At 47.3% G+C, this 19,685-nt stretch overlaps 1 protein-coding gene and 1 long non-coding RNA gene across 2 annotated transcripts in view; one reads left to right on the top strand and one right to left on the bottom strand.

Annotated features, from left to right (window-relative positions):
• Nucleotides 1-4,679, top strand: part of LOC122203579 — a 56,628-nt gene extending 51,949 nt beyond the window's left edge. Inside the window, exons 3-4 of the long non-coding RNA XR_006195253.1 lie at nucleotides 1,141-3,757; nucleotides 4,559-4,679. This is a non-coding gene — a long non-coding RNA (uncharacterized LOC122203579). The remainder of the gene's footprint in view (nucleotides 1-1,140; nucleotides 3,758-4,558) is intronic.
• The window catches only part of ONECUT2 (one cut homeobox 2), a 45,609-nt gene continuing 28,245 nt past the window's right edge, over nucleotides 2,322-19,685 (bottom strand). The window contains exon 2 of the mRNA XM_042910532.1: nucleotides 2,322-2,608. Coding sequence (XP_042766466.1) covers nucleotides 2,322-2,608 — 287 coding nt within the window. The remainder of the gene's footprint in view (nucleotides 2,609-19,685) is intronic.

Genomic DNA, 19,685 nt, shown 5'->3' with positions numbered 1-19,685 from the left:
AACATCTTAAACTTGGAGTCCATGGAAGCTTTTGAGAGATTCCATGTTGGGGTAGAAAAGCCATAAAACAAAATTAAAGGGAAACAATCAAATCAAATCAATGACCCTTTCCTTTTGTCGCTCAGAAACAAAATTGATTACCTTTACACAGATCAATGACGCGATTAGTATTTTAGCCAGACAAGAGGAGATAATGAATTGAAACAAAAGATGTGAGAAATCCTCATCTTTGGTATTGTAGCTGTTGAGGTTTCTGTTGCTCTGTTCCGTGTTCTTTTGAAAAACTGCATAGGCACAAATTAAAGACAATCTTCAACTTTAAGATTACCGCGTGAGTTGTCAAATGAAGCAGCAGCCGCTGAGGCTTTTCCTTAGATCTGTTCTTGTCTCAACCCTTTCTTTACAATCTGCTTCCAAAAAATGTCCCAAGAGGTCTGTTTAAACACAGTGTGTCTCGCGCTTTTTTTTGTTTTTGTTTTTGTTTTTTTTCTGGCGTGCTTCCTTCTTGGTGGTGGTGATTTTCATTGATTTACGTATTTATTTATTTATTCATTTTAATGGAACAGTCTTGTTTGTTGCAGAAGTAGGTGCAGAAAAAGTTTCTTTGGTTTCGATTAAGTAATTCATAAAAAAAGTCAGTCTCAAGTGTCTGTAAAGAATCATTGCAGCGTTTGGCTTGCTTTGAACACCCCCATGGTGCCCCCCTGGGGCCATTCACTGGTAAGTATGCACATCGTGACCTTCGCAATCTCCCAGAGTTCTGTGGGCGCTCTTCCCCTCGCTGTGGGAAGGTGACAGCCGGGAACCAGAGCTGGCGCGGCAAAGCCGCTCCCTGGGTGGCTTGGCTAGCCGCTTCGCTCAGCCCGATGGTGAGCCAGATGCAAGAGCTGAATGCCATTCGGAGTCGCAGAGGTTTTCTGATTTCTAAAAGTAATCACAGTATTTTTAGGCTAGAAAATGGCAAGTAATAAATGTCTTTGGTTTGCAGTATTCTGCTTCTTTGGTGTGCTGTGTTTTCTCCAGATTTACTCAGCTGTTTCGCGAGGATGATTCGACAATGGAAGAGATTTGGGACTAGATGACCCTCATGAGTAACCCGTACGGTGGTTTGAATTACTTTTTTTTTTTTTTTCTTGCTAGAAAACACTGAAAAACGTCCCTACCAATGGGATGGATGTGGAAATAACTGAAGTCTGAAAGAGTGAGAATGAATTACGTGGCGGTTACAATGCACAATAGGAGGAACCAGGTGACTGATAACTGAGAAGGAACATTAATGATCTAAAAAAATCTAGATCTTTTAAAATGCTGCATTTGCTCCATGTACCGTAACAGTTAAATTGGCCTCCTGAGTGTGCGTGTCTGCATTATGTACAAACAGAATTTGTAGCAAACTGCAAAATGTGCTTGAAGCCATATTCCCAACGGTTCCCTCATGACTTCACAATCAGCGTCTTGAAAATCCAGATGTGGTGAATCCAGAACCTTCCTTACTTCTCTGTTTATCTACGTTGTGCTTGATACGTTGAGCTCGAGAGAACTGATTTTTTTTTTTTTTTTTGATGGATCCAAGACCACGTGAGATTTCCAGGAGGTAAGGAAAAGAAAATTGTAAACTGGATCAACTTAAAGCTCTAAACCATTCAATGGAACGATGCCTGAGTTGGAAAAACAGGTCCTTGGGTTTTTTGTTTTTAATTTCCATATTTAAAAGTTGTGCTCAGTAATTATCATTCTGATGTTTTGGGGTTTTTTTTGCCTTTTTTTTTTTCTACGTTATGGCTGTGAACTTTGGTGTACTGTGGTATGATGAGGCCAAGCACTCAGAAAGCAAATGAGGTCATTCTTGTTGCCAGAAGAATCTCTCACAGTAGCGTCTTGGGAGCCCAATCTCAGAATCCTTCCGCAGGCCAAATTCCCACTGTGACACAGGCGAGCCCTGACCGAAACGGGCCCCAAAGCGAGACCGTCGGCACTGGAAGTGATCCTGAGCTTGGCTGACACCACACTGAAACTAACTCGCTCCAGGAAGGCCCCGTTTGGGTTTCTGGGACGCTTAGCATGCTCGGAGGACAATGTCCGGTTCAAAGAGATGAATCTTCAGCTTGCACTTGGACTCCATCGCCATTACAAAAGAAAACAAAAAAAGAACACCTGGCCTATGATTACAGCTAGAATAGTTTCTTTTCGAGAGAATTGTGCTTTCAAATCACCAGTGAAGGGCCCCAGCTAAGAATCCGGTGTCTTTTTCCTTTGCGTTCTCTTTTGGTGTCGGTTGTCCCCATCCGGAGGCGACCTGTGCCCGCCCGAGAGTCCTTCCATCACGCTTTGGTACAAGTGCTGGAGGTGGACGAGGAGGCCCCTGTGCTCAGATCATCCTGCCACTTCTCCAGGCTGCGGCGCCGGGCGTTCATGAAGAAGTTACTGACGGTCGTCAGCTCCAGGCCCAGCTGCTGGGAAATGGTGATCTGCATCTCTTTGGACGGGCGTTTGTTCTCCTTGAAGATGGCGAAGAGTGTTCGGCGTTGGAGGTCGGTGAACACCAGGCGCGATTTCTTCTGGGAATTGTTCCTGTCTTTGTTTGGTTCTTGCTCTTTGCGTTTGCACGCTTGAAGGGAAAGAGAAGAAGGAGCGAGTCAGTACGAGCGTGAGAACCAGCACCTGAGAAGGTGATCCGTTGGAAACATTGACAGAGTCGTACGAGGGGATGTAAGCCGTTAAACTTTATTGTACAAATTGCCCAGCTGTCAATAACCAGCCTTCCCGGTTCATCTCCCGGTGATGGAAGGCACCAGTTAGTGGCGGAAGGGAGGAACGCGAGAACGCCAGGACTGTTCTGCACTGTGTGGTTTTAAACCAACTGCACTTGCTTTCTTTTTTACCCCCTGCCTCCCGGCACACCCTTAAACTTCCTGATCTCTGGAAATCAGGCACCGTGAAGCGGGCGATGCCTCCAGCTCCCCAGGGGAAGCCTGGGCGGGCAGTTCCTCTTTCAGATTCAGCTTCTAGACGTGTTTACAGCTGAGCTGAAATGACTTTCTGGAATCAAAACTTGAAAGTGCGTAATTTCTCAACCTCAAAGCTTCTACTCACGTGATTCAAAAAATTGTTAACGAGATTAGAAGTAACAGAATGGGAGTACCATCCCCATTCCTGCAGGCTTTTGAAAAACTAAGGAAACACAAAACAACAACACAACAAGGAGGGAAAGACTGAAACAAGAACAGTTGGTTTGGCCGACTCCACTTTGGGTAGTTTGAAGTGAAGCAAGTGCAAAAGGACCAGGGCTGAGGGTGTCAGAAGCAGCCCAGACTTAGGGGGACATTAACGTAGGTCACCCTGTCTGCCTTACCCCATACAACTTCCTAGAAGGCAGGGAGCAAGTCTGCGTAATCTTCCCGACTGGCTCCTTTTGGAGCCACGGGTATAAATGAACGGTTGGCACGCCAATGACACATGGTGCCCAGACACTTCCGGGGGATTTGTGCATTTCACAGACGGACTTGGCCTCAGAAAAGTGACTTGTAAGGGTTAAACAACACAGTGAATACAAATCAGGAATTGAAACGTGAGATCTGGCCCAGGTTGAGAATTTCTGAGTACTGGACTGACACTCCCCCAAAGCTAGCAGCTTGGGAGGCTGCATGGAGGTTTTCCCACATTCCTCAAAGCCCAGGTTTGCCAGTTTCGCTGCTGAGCCCTGGGTCAGGGCATTGCCTTCTGCAGGGAGCATCTTGTGCTGGGGAGCCGCTACAGTGTGAGTATCAGGGGACCCTCCTTCAAACTGATGGGTCTTAGGATTTAGCCTGAGGACCAGCATGCATAGAGAAGATCTTCAGGACCCTGAGCACACCCTCCCCGCGCCCCCCCCCCCCCCCCCCCCCGCCCCGCAACTGACCATCCTCCCTGGTGGGTACTATCTGCTATAAAGGAGTCACTTCTGAAATGCATGAAAAGTGATGACATTTCGCTAAACGCTTTCTTCCTGATTTTTTCGTCTTTCTTTTTTAAAATATAAGTAATCCTGTTATCTTTGAAAATTAAATATACACACACCTATAAAAACAATTTGTGTCCATCTTAAAACCCATTCTCCTGGAGGCCCAGACTTTCTTAGATAAGGCGTACTTCCCTGGCAACAGAAGCTCAGACAGAAAGGCTAAAATGGTCTACGCCTGTTCACTCCTCACGGGAGCCTCCCAGTAAAGGCGGCCTCCTTGCTCATCCCTGTGAGCATTTTTGTTTACCATACCGTGATCTTCAGACTTACTCTCTCTTGTCCAATCTCAAGTCTTCCTCAACAGTGCTTCTCAACCTTAAGGTGCCCAGGAATCACTGGAGAGCTTGCTAAAATGCACATTCTGGTGCAGTCAGCCTGGGGTGGGGCCTGAGAACCTGCATTTTTAATGAGCTCCCAGGCAAATGCTGCTGGTTCACATGCCTCAGCCGACTGCTAAGCATACGCCTGATCTCTGAAATCTAGAGGAGCACCTTGATGGGAAGGAAAGGTCTGGAACCAGACATACCTGGATTCAAAGCCGGGCTTCTTCACCTACAGGGACTTGGGACCTCAGAAGACTGCTTCACCTATCAGAGCCCACATTCCTCATCCAGTGGATATAGCGACGCTGACCTCTGCAGAGGCCCAGGAGAGCATGTACAAGGGCTCCCTTCCCACCACCCCCCCCCCCCCCCCCCCCCCGCCCAGGAATCCTGAGGCAAGTAAACTGGCAGAATTATTTTCATTTTAATTTTTTTTAACATTTATTTATTTTTTGAGACAGCATGAACAGGGGAGGGTCAGAGAGAGAGGGAGACACAGAATCTGAAACAGGCTCCAGGCTCTGAGCTGTCAGCACAGAGCCCGACGCGGGGCTCGAACTCACGGACCACGAGATCATGACCTGAGCCGAAGTCAGACGCTTAACCGACTGAGCCACCCAGGCGCCTCTATTTTCATTTTAAAATGAAATAAATTGAGGCCTAGAGGGGTTGAGCGATAGGCTTGGGGTAGGTACCATTCCAAGTCTGCTCCAAACCCAGGGTAAGAATCCTGTCTTCCGGCTCTCTGTCTCTCTCCTCTACCGAAACAGCATCCGTGACACTGGCCCATAAGAGGGGGATCTGTTTGCAGGGCAGTCTCTGGGGCCCCACCCCCAGAGATTCTGATTTTCACTGTGTGGGGCAGGGTACTGGAATCTGTGCTTTTATAAACCTCCTTGGACCCCTCCGTGACACGGGGAGCCAGCATGCTTGACAACACTGTCACTTCAGATCCCAGACTGTTGTCCCTGGCCCCGCCTCCTGGGACCCCTGGCGCCCAGCCTTCATCTGGAGGATGCTGAGTAAACGGTGCTGCATGGTAATCTCCTGATAACAAAACCTGGGCAAATACCCTTTACAAACACTGGCCGAGGTCCTTTGCCGATCCATGCTCCTTTGGATTAACCGTACATCCCTCAATTTTCCTGCCGATATTGATTATTCTTCGGATAATGCTTTATTTGTACTTAAAAAAAAATTTTTTTTTTAACGTTTATTTTTGAGACAGAGAGAGAGCATGAACAGGGGAGGGGCAGAGAGAGAGGGAGACACAGAGTCGGAAGCAGGCTCCAGGCTCTGAGCCATCAGCCCAGAGCCCGACGTGGGGTTCGAACTCACGGACCGCGAGATCATGACCTGAGCTGAAGTCGGATGCTTAACCGACTGAGCCACCCAGGCGCCCCATTTTATTTGTACTTTTAATAGGGTGTTTAGACCGTTGGTGCAGGTCCACGTTGGCCTGAACGATTATATTCTGTTAGATGCACACGTGCGTGTGTGCACCCCCCGCCCCCACTTTAAGAGAAAGATGTTCAAGGCACAACCGTTCAGCAAACGTAGAGAAAGAACAGATGGACAGATCCTGTGTGTCCCTTTCCAGCGGCTTTCTAAATCCACCGGGTTCACACCAACCAATGCAAAGATGCAGCCTGCAGTCTGCAAAGGTACGGCAAGTCCAAGAGCCCCAAATACCGAGGCAGTAGACACATAACCAGCTCAGAGTCTTTACACCTGGCAGCTGGCACCCCACACTTCTGTTTTGGTGCCGTAAGTTTTTTACCTCTTCACGGTTCCAAGAGGTAGGTTTGCTTTCCACCCCCGACAGTTACGGAAATAACAAAAACACCACTAACAGCACTCACCCCACGATTCTTACAAAAAGCAGTTGATCTGCAGCTGAAGGGAACTAAAAACAAGAGGGAGAACACCTGTTTTGAAAATCTAAGCCCAAATGATGCCTGGAAGCTGGTATGAGGTGCGAAGCCAGCTATCCCCACAGGCACAAGTCGAGTGTGAATGGCTTTGGTGTGAACATATTACACTGTGGTCAAATACCCATTTCTAAACAGCTAGGAACAAGCCACGTAGGTCCCTATGACCCAGGAATGTGTCAGAAACCCAACAGCAGGTGTTCATCAGCGGTGAGGGCGGGTTGAGTCTCATATTTCTGGAAGGTCTGAGGTTAGCCCAGGCTCCTGCCGACCACTTGGGTCTGGTGCTTCTCCCTCCTCTAGGAGAAAAGCAGAGGCGGGGGTGGAGGGCATGCCAGGGGTTGGTCACACGGGCACCATCGTGTGTGGTCAGGGCACGCAGCAAGGTGACAAAGCCAGAGGTGATTCACATCAGGAGGGTGTTCAGAGGGAGGTGAGACAAGGTGAGGGTCAATACCAGGGATTAGAGAAGATTAAGGAAGCCAAGGGGCACCTGGGTGGCTCAGTTGGTCAAGTGTTGTGACTCTTGATTTGGGTTCAGGTCATGATCTCATGGTTGGTGGGTTTGAGCCCTGTGCTGGGCTCTGTGCTGACAGCACGGGGCCTGCTTGGGATTCTTTCTCCTTCTCTCGGCTCCTCCCCCACGTGCTTGCTTTCTCGCGCGCGTGCGCATGCCCGCTCTCTCTCTCTCAAAATACATTTAAAGAAAGATTAAAGAGGCCAAGAACAGCCCTGAATCATCTGTGCTTTCCTTTTCCTCCTGGTGGAGGAGGGGCCCTGGTGCCACAAAGGTCAGTGACCACGCAGTTTCTCCCGACAGAAAAGTTGGTTTGCACCCACCACTGATTTTCCTTCCTGTGACAAAGGTCTCTTGGTATCTGCACGCTGAGAGATAAAGGGTTGTGGGAAGCCAGGGCCTCTGTGGGGAGGGAAGACCGAGTGTTGGGGAGAAGCAAAGTAGGGGCAGGCCCAGGGCTGCCTGACACTTGCCGCCTGCTCGTTTTCCCTTTCATTCTTTCGTGGCAGGGCCCGGTGTCCCAGGTGAGTGACCTCAGCTGCGTGTGTGTGCGCGTGTGCGCTTACGTGTGGAGAGTCGGGGGGCGGGGGAGGAACTCGGTTCTGTGAGGCAGACACAGGCCACAGTCGTCCTGGAACCACACTCCATCGTGACACCGGGTCCCACAGGTGCCGTGGTGGCAGCTGTTCATGGCACCTGCCCATCTTCCGCCACAGGTGGCGCTTCATCACTGAGCTGCGGAACGTGAGGGCTCTTGTCTGGCCCGGGGCTGTCGACGTCCACGTGGGGAGCTGGAGCTAAAAGCTGAACCCCCATCAGAACTTCCTTTCCACAACGTCTTTGAGAGGAACGTGGGGTGGGGGTGCGGCTTCTCATCTAACAGTTGGTGAAGGTTCGGGGACTTGCTCAGGGTGACATAACTAAGCACTGGAGCTACGACGTGGGCCCAGAGACCCCTTCCCAGCCCGCCTGGTCCCCGGGGAAGCTGTGAAGGAAGAGGAACCCAATTCCGGATCAGACTCTTCGGCCACCCCTGCTCTGGAGCTGAAAGTTCTCACCCTGGGTGGGGGGAGGGGGGGGTTGGCCTGTGAATTCAGGCCCCTATTAAGCAACCCCTTCTGTTGGGCCGGAACACTCTTCTTTGCGGAATTCAGCCTGACAGTTTGCTACAGAATTTGTGCCGGGAGGTTCTTTGGGCTCCTGTATACCAGCCTCAATGGACAGGAAAGGAAAATGTCTCACGGAAATGAGTGACACTCCCAAGACTTGAGACACAGTTTTATTTTTCTTGAGCAGCCGACAGGGGGAGGAGACAGAGACGGATGAGGGCTTGGCAGTTCGTGCTGACCTAAGTACAAAGCCCAGCCCTGCCATCCCCTGGCTGTGTGGTCCCCGGGCCTCCCTGTGCCTCCCTTTCCTGGTGCTCACTGGACCGGACGTGGCTGCCTAGGGCCTTCCCCCCTTTGCTGTGGATTAACCTTCACGGGCCTCTCCCTCCGCCACTTATTTTCCCAAACCAAAGGCAAATGCGGTCTTTCTCAGTGACCTCATCTGTCCATCTCCCCTCTGGTGGTCAGAAGAATTACGGAACTTTTGCAAGCTTAATATACACAATTGTGTTAATACACACAATCCGTTCTGCCTGGAAAGTCCCAAATTGGGCAGGTGCCTCTTTGGGGGCTATTGACACCACATACCTAGTGAAAAGTGGAATCAGGAGCTTCTCTTCCCTCCCAGACTAGAAGCTTCAGAGTTTGGCCTCTGGGACCACTTCGCGAGGGTCCCAGGGGGCGCTCATGAGTTATCTGCTGCTGGAAGGCATTGAGTGTGAGTTAGCAGGGCAAGTGTGGCCTGATTTGGTCTCCAGGTTGTGCCTGGCTTCTTCCTCTTATCTCTGCTCTTTCAGAGATAAGGATTTTTAAACTCCTGCCTCTCCAGTTTCCTCTGAAAGTGTCGTTTCTTCCTCATGAGCTTCCTGGCCTGGCCCGTCCCTGTCCTCCTGGAACCCAGCTGTGCCTGCCACCTCTGCTCCAGCACTTACTTTCCCCGCCTCCGTCCACTGAGCACCTGCCCACCATCGACCATCACTTCCTATGTGGGCCCGGCTGGCCCTGGAGCCCTGCGGAAATGGATTTGTCCTTCCAACCTTGCTGGAAACCACAAGCACGTGGGCCAGAGAGGTCCTTGCAGAGGCCGGTGGGAAGGTGAACTGCTGAGTTCCTGGAGAGGAGGGGCATGCTGGCTCCACCAGCAAAACGCGATGCTTGGGGCTGGGCAAGGGGGAGCAGATTCCGAAGGGGAATCTGCAAGAAGCAACAATCTGAGGCATAGGTGGAGAAGGATCTAGCTATGTGGTTTCCAAGAGCTCTGGAAGTTCTGTCCCCACTCCCCCAGAATCCCCTCTGCATGCTGGCCGATGCCAGGGCGCCTGCTTTAGCTTAATCAGATGAGTTGAAGACTTAACCCCTGCCAGACTGACTGCCCTCCTTCCTCTTGGGAAGGGAGTCATTTTAAATTCTCCACAGCACTGTCGTCCTGCCCCTTAGTGTGAACGAGGAGAGGCTCCTAGAGCAGGCTTTGAGGGGGGAGTGGAGGCTTACGGGAAGCAGGTGCCCCCGAGGGGGCAGAGCAGCCCCACAGTGGGAACTGAGGCAGACTAATTGCAAAGTTGGCCCCAATTCTTCCCTTCCCAATATCTATACCCACTGCAACGTGACTCTGTAGCGTGTTTCCCTGCCTTTCCTGGGAATCTGGGCTGGCCGGATGATTTGCTTCAGCCAAACGAAGGTGGCAGTCCTGAGCCCAGGCCTCAAGAAGCCATGTGCTTTGTTCACGTTCTTGGAACTCTGCCTGGCTGTCATGTGACGGCCCAGGCAAGCCTGGGTCAACCGACCCTGGTGGCCCCAGCAGCTGACGGCAGGTGCATGAGTGAGCCCAGCTGAGACCACCCAAGCATGGCTTGGAGCAGCAGAATTGCTCAGTGGACCCACAGACTCCTGAGCAAAAATAAATGTTTATGGCTTTATGCCACTGGTTTCGTGGTTCTGTGCTACACAGCATTACTGTGGTGACAGATATAGAAGCCAAGAAAAACCTTTGCCTTCCTGCCCAGGGAAAGTCAACTGTAGGATAAGAAGAAGAGTCAGCTTGAAACAGACCTGGTTATCAGCTGCATGACCTTGAGTCTCAGTAACCTAATCTATAAAATGGGGATCCCAATGCCCATCTCTCCAGACACCAAGGTGCTAGCTGTGACACTTGGCACATAGTAGGTGCTTAACAAATGTAAATATTCTTTCTACTTTCATAGAGAAAGAAGGGAAAAGGTATGTTAGAAGGTAAGGTTAGGAATTCATAATTTGAGATGGTTTTCCAAGATTTACTCAATGGTAGATGAACTGCTCAGGGGGCTAATGGCAAATAAAAGGTTAAAGAGATTTGTTTTCACTGTGAGGTTGTCTCACAGCCAATTCCCAGCCTTGTAGAAAAGGTAAGACTGTGATGTGTTTTCATATATGTGTCAGAGATCCTAATAGGTTTGGGACCACTGGTGCTTCCTAACATCACTAATTTATGTCCAAATACATTCTACATATGATGGGTATTGTTAGCCCCTAATAAATAATGCAGAAGCGCCATGTTCTCCTTGCATTCAGTAAATACTTTCCCTCAATAGTTCAGTGTGATCTTGCCAAGGCACAGGGTGGGGTGGGGGTGGGGAGGAAGTCATGGGGGGGTGGGTGTGTGCATTTGTCAGCGGTCACTTCACCTCCAAGTATACCGGTTTGGAAAATATGCTGAGCAGAAGTGCTGCATCTTTCAGTCGGAGAGCCCGAAGCTGCCCTCTTCCAAGGGCTCGTGCAAAGTGGGAGTGTGGCCCCTCTCCCGCACGGAGGGCACACACACCAGGGCTAGAGCACTGTGCCGGCAAGATCAACTGGGTTGTGTGGGAAAAACCAATTACAAAAGTTCGTATTTATAGCTCCAACCTAGTTCTGAGAAACCGAGGGTTGTTTTTAAAGTTTTATTTGAATTCTAGTTAACGTACCGTGTAATATTAGTTTCAGGGGTACAATATAGTGATTCACCACTTCCATACTGCACCTGTGCTCATCATAAGTGCACTCCTTGATCCCCATCACTTATTTAACTCATCTCCCTCCCACCTGCCCTCTGGTGACCATCAGTTCTCTAGTTAAGAGTCTGTTTCTTGGTTTGCCCGCCCCACCCCACCCCCACCCCCACCCCCCGCCTTGTCCCTTTGCTCATTTGTTTTATTTCTTAAATTCCACATACAAGTAAAATCAGACACACAAAAAGATGCTCAACATCACTGATCGTCAGGGAAATGCAAATCTCGTGCCAACTGCGATGAGAGACCACCTCACATCTGGCAGAATGGCTGAAATCAACAACACAAGAAACAACAAGGTTGGCGAGGATATGGAGAAAGGGGAACCCTCTTGGCACTGTTTGTGGGAGTGCAAACTGGTACAGCCACTCTGGAGAACAGTAGGTTCTTCAAAAAGTTAAAAACAGAACTACCCTACACTGGGAGGTATTTGCCCAAAGACCACAAAAATACCAATTCAAAGGGATAAATGCCCCCTGATGTTTATAGCAGAATTATGTACAATGGCCAAATTATGGAAAGAGCCCAACTGTCCACTGGCTGATGAATGGATAAAGAAGATACGTGCGTGTGTGCATACACATATATACGATGAAATATTAGTCCTAAAAAAGAATGAAAACTTGTCATTTGCCAAGACCTAGATGTTGCTAGAGAGTACTACTATGTTAAGTGAAATAGGTAGGTCAGTCAGAGAAACCTGTGGGGTGTTGAAATAAGGAGAAGCGAAATAAAGTCCCTCTGTTTCCTGCTCTGAAGAGGCGGCCCTCTGGTGGGTGACACAAAAGCAAGCCCATGGAAGAGGGGATGGTGTCCTGGGAGGCTGCCCTTCCTCAGGAACGAAGCTGCATATTCACGAGCTTTTAAAACAATAACAAGATCCCCTGCATTCAAATAGGGAAGCAAGAATAGAGGAGTTGCATACTCTGATGGTACATATTTAATGCTAGGAAGCCATCAATGCTGATAAGTCTTAGCCAGTGCAGGCTCCTCGGGCAGCACAGGAATTATGTGCTGGCACACTGCTACAGGAACATGGTGCTGGGGGGTCTGACACAAGACGTAGGGCTCCAGCTCTAAGCCCTGAGGGCCAGGCCTGACGGGCACTGATCACCCACCTGGGATGTGGGAGGGTTTGATGAAGGGGGAGGTGCTGCAAGGGACTCGATCTTTTCAAATCATTATTGAATTGCCTTGTGCTGTCTGAGATTTGGAAGCTGTAGGGGCACCTGGGTGGCTCGGTTAAGCATCCGACTTTGGCTCAGGTCATGATCTCGCAGTCTGTGGATTCGAGCCCCACGTCAGGCTTTGTGCTGACAGCTTAGAGCCCGGAGCCTGCTTCGGATTCTGTGTCTCCCTCTCTCTCTGCCCCTCCCCCACTTGCTCTCTCTCTCTCTCTGTCTCTCTGTCTCTCAAAAATAAACATTAAAAAATAAAAATAAATAAAATTTGGAAGGTATAAATAGTTTGCACTTAAACGCTTGGCAGTTTTCCCTGCTTCTCTCTGATTCCTGACCTTCTTATCAAAGGCCAGATTACTAGGGAGCCAGTGCAGTGAACTTGGCCCCTGAGAGCCAAACCCTCACTTCACTCTGGTTTCTGCAAATGTCTCTGGCCTGAATAAGACGGGACACTTAATGGCTTTGTCTCCAGGTTGGGAGCTGGCTTCCCTCACGGAACAGAGGCCAATGCACTCTGGCAGTGGGGCCAGTGACATCCAGACCCACATCCATGGGAGAGGCCAAGAGCAGAGACAGGGAGGGCGCACCGCATAGATAGACTTGGAGGCAATCTTGGTTGTTGGGTTTCATCCTTCCTTCATTCCCTTCTGTGAGTGCAAAGCCCTGGCGAGAGAGACCTCTAAACCATTTGCCAAGTCATCCCGGACAGCCAGGCACTCCGGGGTGAAGAGCTTACACAGTGACAGAGCTGCTGCCTGGCTTATTAGAGCAAAAGTGAGCTGGGGGCTGGGGAAGCAGGAGGGAAAGGGGAGAGGGAGAGAGAGAGAGAGAGAGAGGAGGGAGAGGATCGAGAAAGCACGGGCCATGCACACGCATATACCCCTCATTCTGGAGATGCTGGAAGGGGGTCATGTCCAAAGTGCAGAGGTGCCAGCAGCCCCAGGAGGCTTGGGGTCTCCCTTGAGCGCCTGAGCCACACCTCAGCCTTCCCTTCCGACGTGGGGCAAACTCTGGGCCATCCAGGTAACCCTGCAGTACCCTCTTCCCGTCTGATGGCTGATAAATCTCTGCTCCTCCTGTGTCCTGCCCCTGCCTTTGCTGGAGTGTTGGGGGTGGGGAGGGGATTCCAAGCAGGCTGGTCCTGAGAAACCTTACAGCAACTCCCGGATGTCCATTTACTGTCAAATAAAAGGCAGCCAGCCAGCCACTATTCTCGGTTCCCGTGCCTCACAGACATTCTCTGCAGAAAACAAATTTTATTTCCCGTCTTTATTTTTACCGCCAATACAAAGTCACTGAAGGGGACTTGGGAAATGAAGACCCTTGGATGCCTGACAACTCTAAGTAGAGGCAGAGCCAGAAAAAGGCCCAGGTGGCCCCAGAGGGTGAATCTTCCAAAAGAGGGCACAGACCTCAGCACCACATGCTGTCCAGCACGCCTCCTGCTGCCCCCCCCCCCCCCACAACCCCCAGCAGGTTCTGCCCATGGCTGGAGCTTTGCACACCCAGTGCGGATGTGCCTTCAGTCTCTGCTTCCCTTTCAGCAGAAGCTCTGACCGCAGGAGGGACAGGTTGCTAAACAGCAGATGTTCCAGGACAGCTGGTAAAATCCCCGAGTCTCAGAATGGCAGGACATTAGAGACCATTTGCTCCAGTCCTTCATTTTGGGTATAGGAGTCTGAGGCGTTTAGAGGTGCCACGAGTAGCCCACGACTGATCACAGCTAGTCTGTTACAGAGCCCTGAGAACCCAGATGCCCTCACTCCTAGTCCAGGGGGCTTTTACTTCCTATCTTCCTATTAGAATAAGTCTTTTGGGTGGCATTCAGCCTTTGAAATGACAATTTCTGGTTCTTAATTCTGCCTATACTGAAGTCTGGCAAAGACTTTTTTTTTTTTTTTTTTGAGACAGGGCATAAGTGAGCGAGGGGCAGAGAGAGGGAGAGGGAGGGAGAGAGAGAGAAGCAGGGCTCACCCAAAGCGGGGCTCGAGCTCACGCGAAGCAGGGCGCGAGCTCACCCAAAGTGAGGCTTGAACTCACGAACCATGAGACCGTGACCTGAGCCGAAGTCAGATGCCTAACGACTGAGCCACCCAGGCGCCCAAAGAAAGATCTTTCATTCTGTGGCATAGCTGCTTGTCCTGCAAGCTATCCAGGAAGTCGTGAATTGCTAAAACAAGTATTTAATTCTGGATGCAAATGTCTGGCTTAAAATGGTGAAGAGAGGCAGTGTAGCCTTTCCTAACTTCCCACTTAAAATCATCTCAAAAACCTAGAAGATAAAACTCAACCAAACTGAAAGCTAGGACTTCGGTCAACCTGTGTGAGGGCAATTTCTGAGGCACTTGCCCCTCAAACACAAGGCCAATGGAACTAGGTTGAAAAATAGTATCCGAATTGAAAAAATAGCACCTGAGTCCTCCAGCTGCTCAGCAAGAGGACGGCAAGATGGCTGTAAGCAACCGTCCCTTGTCTTGGTAGGTCTCTGTTGAGACGGTCAGTGTGCTTGCCACACCTACCTACTTACTAATGCAGAACTGCAGCTCTCAGAAAATAGCGAGGAAAAAAAAAATTGAGGGCTGGGGGGGTGGAAGAGGAACACCAGCAGTGGTAGACCACAGCGTGGAAGGCTCAGTTTCCAAAAAGTGCTCTAGGTGAACGCGGGGCAAGGGGAGGCTTCGGTGCGCAGTGTGTGGGGACTGATGCGTCTACCCTCTTTGACCAGCTTGTCCGCATGCAGCCCCGGGGGTGCGTGTGGGCCACGAGTCTCTGCCGGTCCAGCAGGGCCAAACTAAAAGAAAGCTGGTTCGATAGTAGGAGCTGGGTTAGATGCATCGATTGGCAACTCAGAGCAGGGCCGAGAGGGTGAATGCACCGACACCCAGAAATGAGTGGTAAGGAAAACACACACCTTTTTTGTCGACCGCATCAGGCCTGATCGGGGTTTTCTCATCTGAGAATGAATCAGAGGAAATTCTTCTGAAAACATCTTACAGAAACTTCAAGAATATTTTAGAGAATCAGGTGGTATCTCTCAAGACAATGCCCAAGGAGATGGCTTCTATGAAACAGGAATGGAAAATGATTAAGAAAACAGAACTCCCTAAGTAATAGTGTGTAATAAAAAACAGTAAGACGAGAGGAGATAGAAACTTGCAGGAGAGAAATACACAGCATTGGAGGAAATAAAGGGCAAAATGGGCACAACGGCTGTAATGCTAGAATTTCTGCAGTTCAGGGGGTCTTTCCTACAGGGAGGCGTTCTTGGCTACATGACGACTCAGAAAAGCGTTATCTATAGACTCTTTATGAAAAGAAAAATAACCCAACACATAAGGTCAAGAATGTTATATTGTCCTAGAAAAGAACTGGTCAACAGCCCCATGTGGCTGTGAATACCCCGAACCCATCCCGAACATCCAAAGGAGTATCCAAAGGACGGTATATTAACAAACATCACCTCTTTGGAAAGGCTACGGCAGTGACTCTGTAAGAAGGTAGGACAGTTTTTAAGTTTTAAAAGGTAGATCCTTTTGCAACAGGATCTCAGTGATGTTTAAAAACAAATAATTCCATTACTAATGTTTCACATCATTATGTGAAGTATACGGTTGGGAAAAAAAAATCCTCTGGGAAAGTATCTCCCTCTTCCAGAGTGAAACATCAGATTCGTAAATCCAAGTAAAGATGATTTCATGTATGTGAAACAGATGAAAAAGAAAACAATTATGCCTACAACAACAAGAAAAAGAAGGAAATATTCCAAAGTGTTCGGTTTCAGGAGAGGCATGAAGGCACCACTACTCTTCAATATTATGTTGGCAAAGTTGTCAATGCAATAAAAATAAGAAAAAAACAAATAAGTGAAAATTTAGAAAGCAATGAAACTGGTAAAATGACAAGTCTACATAATCTGAGTACTCATTATTTGATAGACATTATTTGCTAGGTATTAACTCACTTGATTTTTACAATCAACCCAAGAGTTGATGATTAATGATAATGATACTGAGTCACAGAGGAGTGAGCAAATTACTTAAGGTTACCTAGTGAGTTAATGGGACTGGGATGCAAACTCAGGTGGTCTGCTTCCAAACTCCTTGTACCCAACAGCTACCCTGTACTGCTTCTCCAGGCAGAAACAGAACACTCATAATTATGAGTTAATATGATTTTTTTAACCTAGAAAACCCAAAAACCTCAATACTCAAATTACTAGAACCAATAAGAAAATTCAGGAAGGTGCTCAGGTACAAGATGAACATGTAAAAATCAATATTGATTGTGTACACATAGAAAATCCAAGATAATAAACAGATAAAACTATTAGAATTAATATGAGAATTATCAGTAGACAAAAATCCGGTATCACACAACAAACAGAAAAGGAAAAGGACACCACTTATATAATAGGATCAAAACATCAAGCATGTAGAAATAAATTTAAAAATAGGTATGCAATATTTTGACAGAAAACTATACACTTTGTTAGAGAAATTAAAGAATATCTAAATAAAGGGATTGGAAGATTCAGTATGATAAGAGTTCAATTCTCTCCATGTTGACGTATAGACCCAATCAAATCTCTAATGAAAATCCCAGCAGATTTCTCTCCATCCCTCCTTTTCTTCTTTCTTGCCTTTCCAATTTTGGGGGGATTTGACAAGCTGGTTCTAAAACCTTTATGAGAATGCAAAAAAATCAAAGAATAGTCAAGCTATTCTTCATAAAAAGAAAGAGGAAGACTCGCTGCATCGGCCATCAAGACCTTTAGTACGACTACCATGGTGTAGTACTGGGATAAGGGTATAGAACTAGATGAGTGGAACAGAACAGAAAGCCCCCAAACAGATCCACACACACATGGACATTTGATTTAGTAACAAGATCTAATGACACTTGATTTAATGACAAGTGTCATTTAATGACAGTGGCACTGGAGAACATGAAGACAGTGTGTTCTTTCTAATAATGGAGCTGGGGTAACTGGATAGGCATTGGGGCAGGGCTTAATTCTTAACCTCTACCTTCCTGTTGTACACACAAAATAAGTTCTGCATGGTCGACATAGACCTTCATGTTAACGGCAAACCAGTAAAGTTTATAAAAGTAGTATAGGGTTGTATCTTTACAATCACGTGCAAGATTTAAGACTCAAAGAAAAAAGATTTACAAATAGAAGCATATTGAAATTAAGGATTTCTGTATATCAGAAGACACAAATAAGAGGGTAAAAGGAAAAAAGGGAGAAAGGGAGAGTAAAAGAGCCATGGATATTTGCAACATATATGATAGACAAAGGGTGTGAATCCAGAATACATAAAATCTCTTAGAAATCCGTAAGAAAAAGTCAGACATCCCAATACAAAAACAGGCAAAGACTTGAACAGGCACTCACAGAAGAAGAAATCCAAATTTCCAGTAATTATATAAAAAGGCACCATTAGGGGTGCCTAGGTGGCTCGGTTGGTTAAGCGTCTGACTCTTGATTTCAGCTCAGGTCATGATCTCATGGTTCATGGGTTTGAGCCCCGTATCGGGTTCTGTGCTGACAGCATGGAGCCTGCTTGGGATTCTCTCTCTTTGCCCCTCCCCCTCTCACTTGTGAGTGCGTGCAGTCTCTCTCTCTCTCTCTCTCTCTTTCTCAAAAATAAATGTAAACAATATTTAGAAAGACACAATTATTAGCAATCTAGAAATTACAAATTAAAAACAATGTTACACACTCACCAAAATGGCTTAATTGTCAAAGTCTCTCCATACCAAGTGCTGGCAGGGATAGGAGAACTCTCCTATGCTGTTGGGGGAGTGTCAATTGGTACGATCGTTGGGGAAACTATTTGGCAGTATCTGATAAAGCTGACCACGTGCATGCCCTATGACCCAGAAATTCTGCTCCTAGACAGACTGCCTTGTTGCAGACGCTCTCATGTGCTAGTACACCCCGTTGGCTGTCACCATTGTCGTGCATGCCCAATCCCCAGCCGCCAGCAACTTTATCGCTTTGTCAGATGGCTTTCTCTGGTTGCCAGACGCTGCTATGTCCCTACACAGGTCATGCCAGAAAGGCTGGGGAATTGATGTCCCCCTTCCCCAAGCTTCTCCCAATCAGCAAATGATGAGATCTGCCAGATCAATACCCCAACACCCTTGTTTTCCAGGTGGAAGGATTCTGAGGCGTGTTTTCTATGGACACACAGAGAATTACTCAGTAGGATTGAGCCCCGGTTGCCTGCTGTGGGAACGTCCTTGATACAACAGCACTTGCTGTGTTTCTTCCCTTCTTGGTCTTACTTCTCCACTCCTCTACCAGTGCTTTTTGGGATCCTCATTCAAATAAATGACCTGTACTAGAATCCTTGTTTCGGAGTCTGCTTTTGGGAGAACCCAAATGAAGAAAACCCTACAGAAATATATGCCATGTACATTAGGATACATGACTGGAAAAGTTCAATGCAGCTGTTTGTTCTAAAAGTAGAAACGGTCCAAGTGCCCACCAACAGGAGAATAGATAAATTATGGCATATTAATTTAATGGAATACTATACAGTTATGAAAAAGAAAGAACTCCTCCTCCTCCTGCTACATGTAACCAAGTGAAAAGAATGTTGAATGAAAGAAGCCAGGCATAAAGATACACATACTGAGTGAGTTTATTGATAATGAAATTTAAAAACCTGGCAAAACTAGTTAGGGATACATACATGAGTGTTAAGAACTATACAACAAAGCCAAGAGACAATTACCACAAAAGGCAGGTTACTGCTTAAATTCTACGATTGAGGGATAGGTTTTTGACAAGGAAAGGGAATATGGAGGACTTCTGGAGAGCTGGCAGTATTCAATTTGCTTTACAATAATTCATTAAGCAACCTATTTATTTTTCATGCACTCCCTGTGTATATGTTTTATTTTATAATAATACATTTTATTTTATTTTCATTTTCATTTTTAAAAATGTTTATTTATTTTAAGAGAGAGAGTTTGTGAGGGAGGGGCAGGGACAGAGACGGAGAGAGAGAATCCCAAGCAGGCTCCACGTTGTCAGCATAGAGCCTGACATGGGGCTCGATCCCATGAACCACAAGACCATATCCTGAACTGAAATCAAAGAGTTGGATACTTAAATGACTGAGCCACCCAGGCGCCCCTATAATAAAACATTTTTAAAAGCTATAGCTTTTCTTTACACCAGAAAGGCCCGATTAGAAAATGCAACAGAAAAAAAATTCACAATGACACAAGTACTTAGGAATAACAACCGTTAGCAAAAAAATAGGCAGACCAAAGCTAAAACTTTTCTTAATGAAAATATAAACAAAAATCTGGCTAAGTGAACTCTATGCCCTATAAAATCAAAAAGGTCAAAATGATATATAAATTCAAGCTGACTCCATAATTTCTATGGAAGAATAAAAGTGCGAGAAAGGCTAAGAAAATTCACAACCAAAAGATGAAGAGGTAAAACATGCTTCACCAGACCTCAAGACATTAAATAATTTAAATAGTGTGATGTTGACATGGGAATTAATAGATCAATAGAACAGAATGCAGTTCAGAAACAGACCCAAGTATATAAGTGAGTTTAATACATGATAAAA

Source organism: Panthera leo, chromosome D3 (genome assembly GCF_018350215.1).
Source record: "Panthera leo isolate Ple1 chromosome D3, P.leo_Ple1_pat1.1, whole genome shotgun sequence".
NCBI classification, from domain to species: Eukaryota; Metazoa; Chordata; class Mammalia; order Carnivora; family Felidae; genus Panthera; species Panthera leo.
The sequence above is the reverse complement of the archived record's forward strand: the minus strand, read 5'-3'. Positions and strand labels throughout refer to the sequence as shown.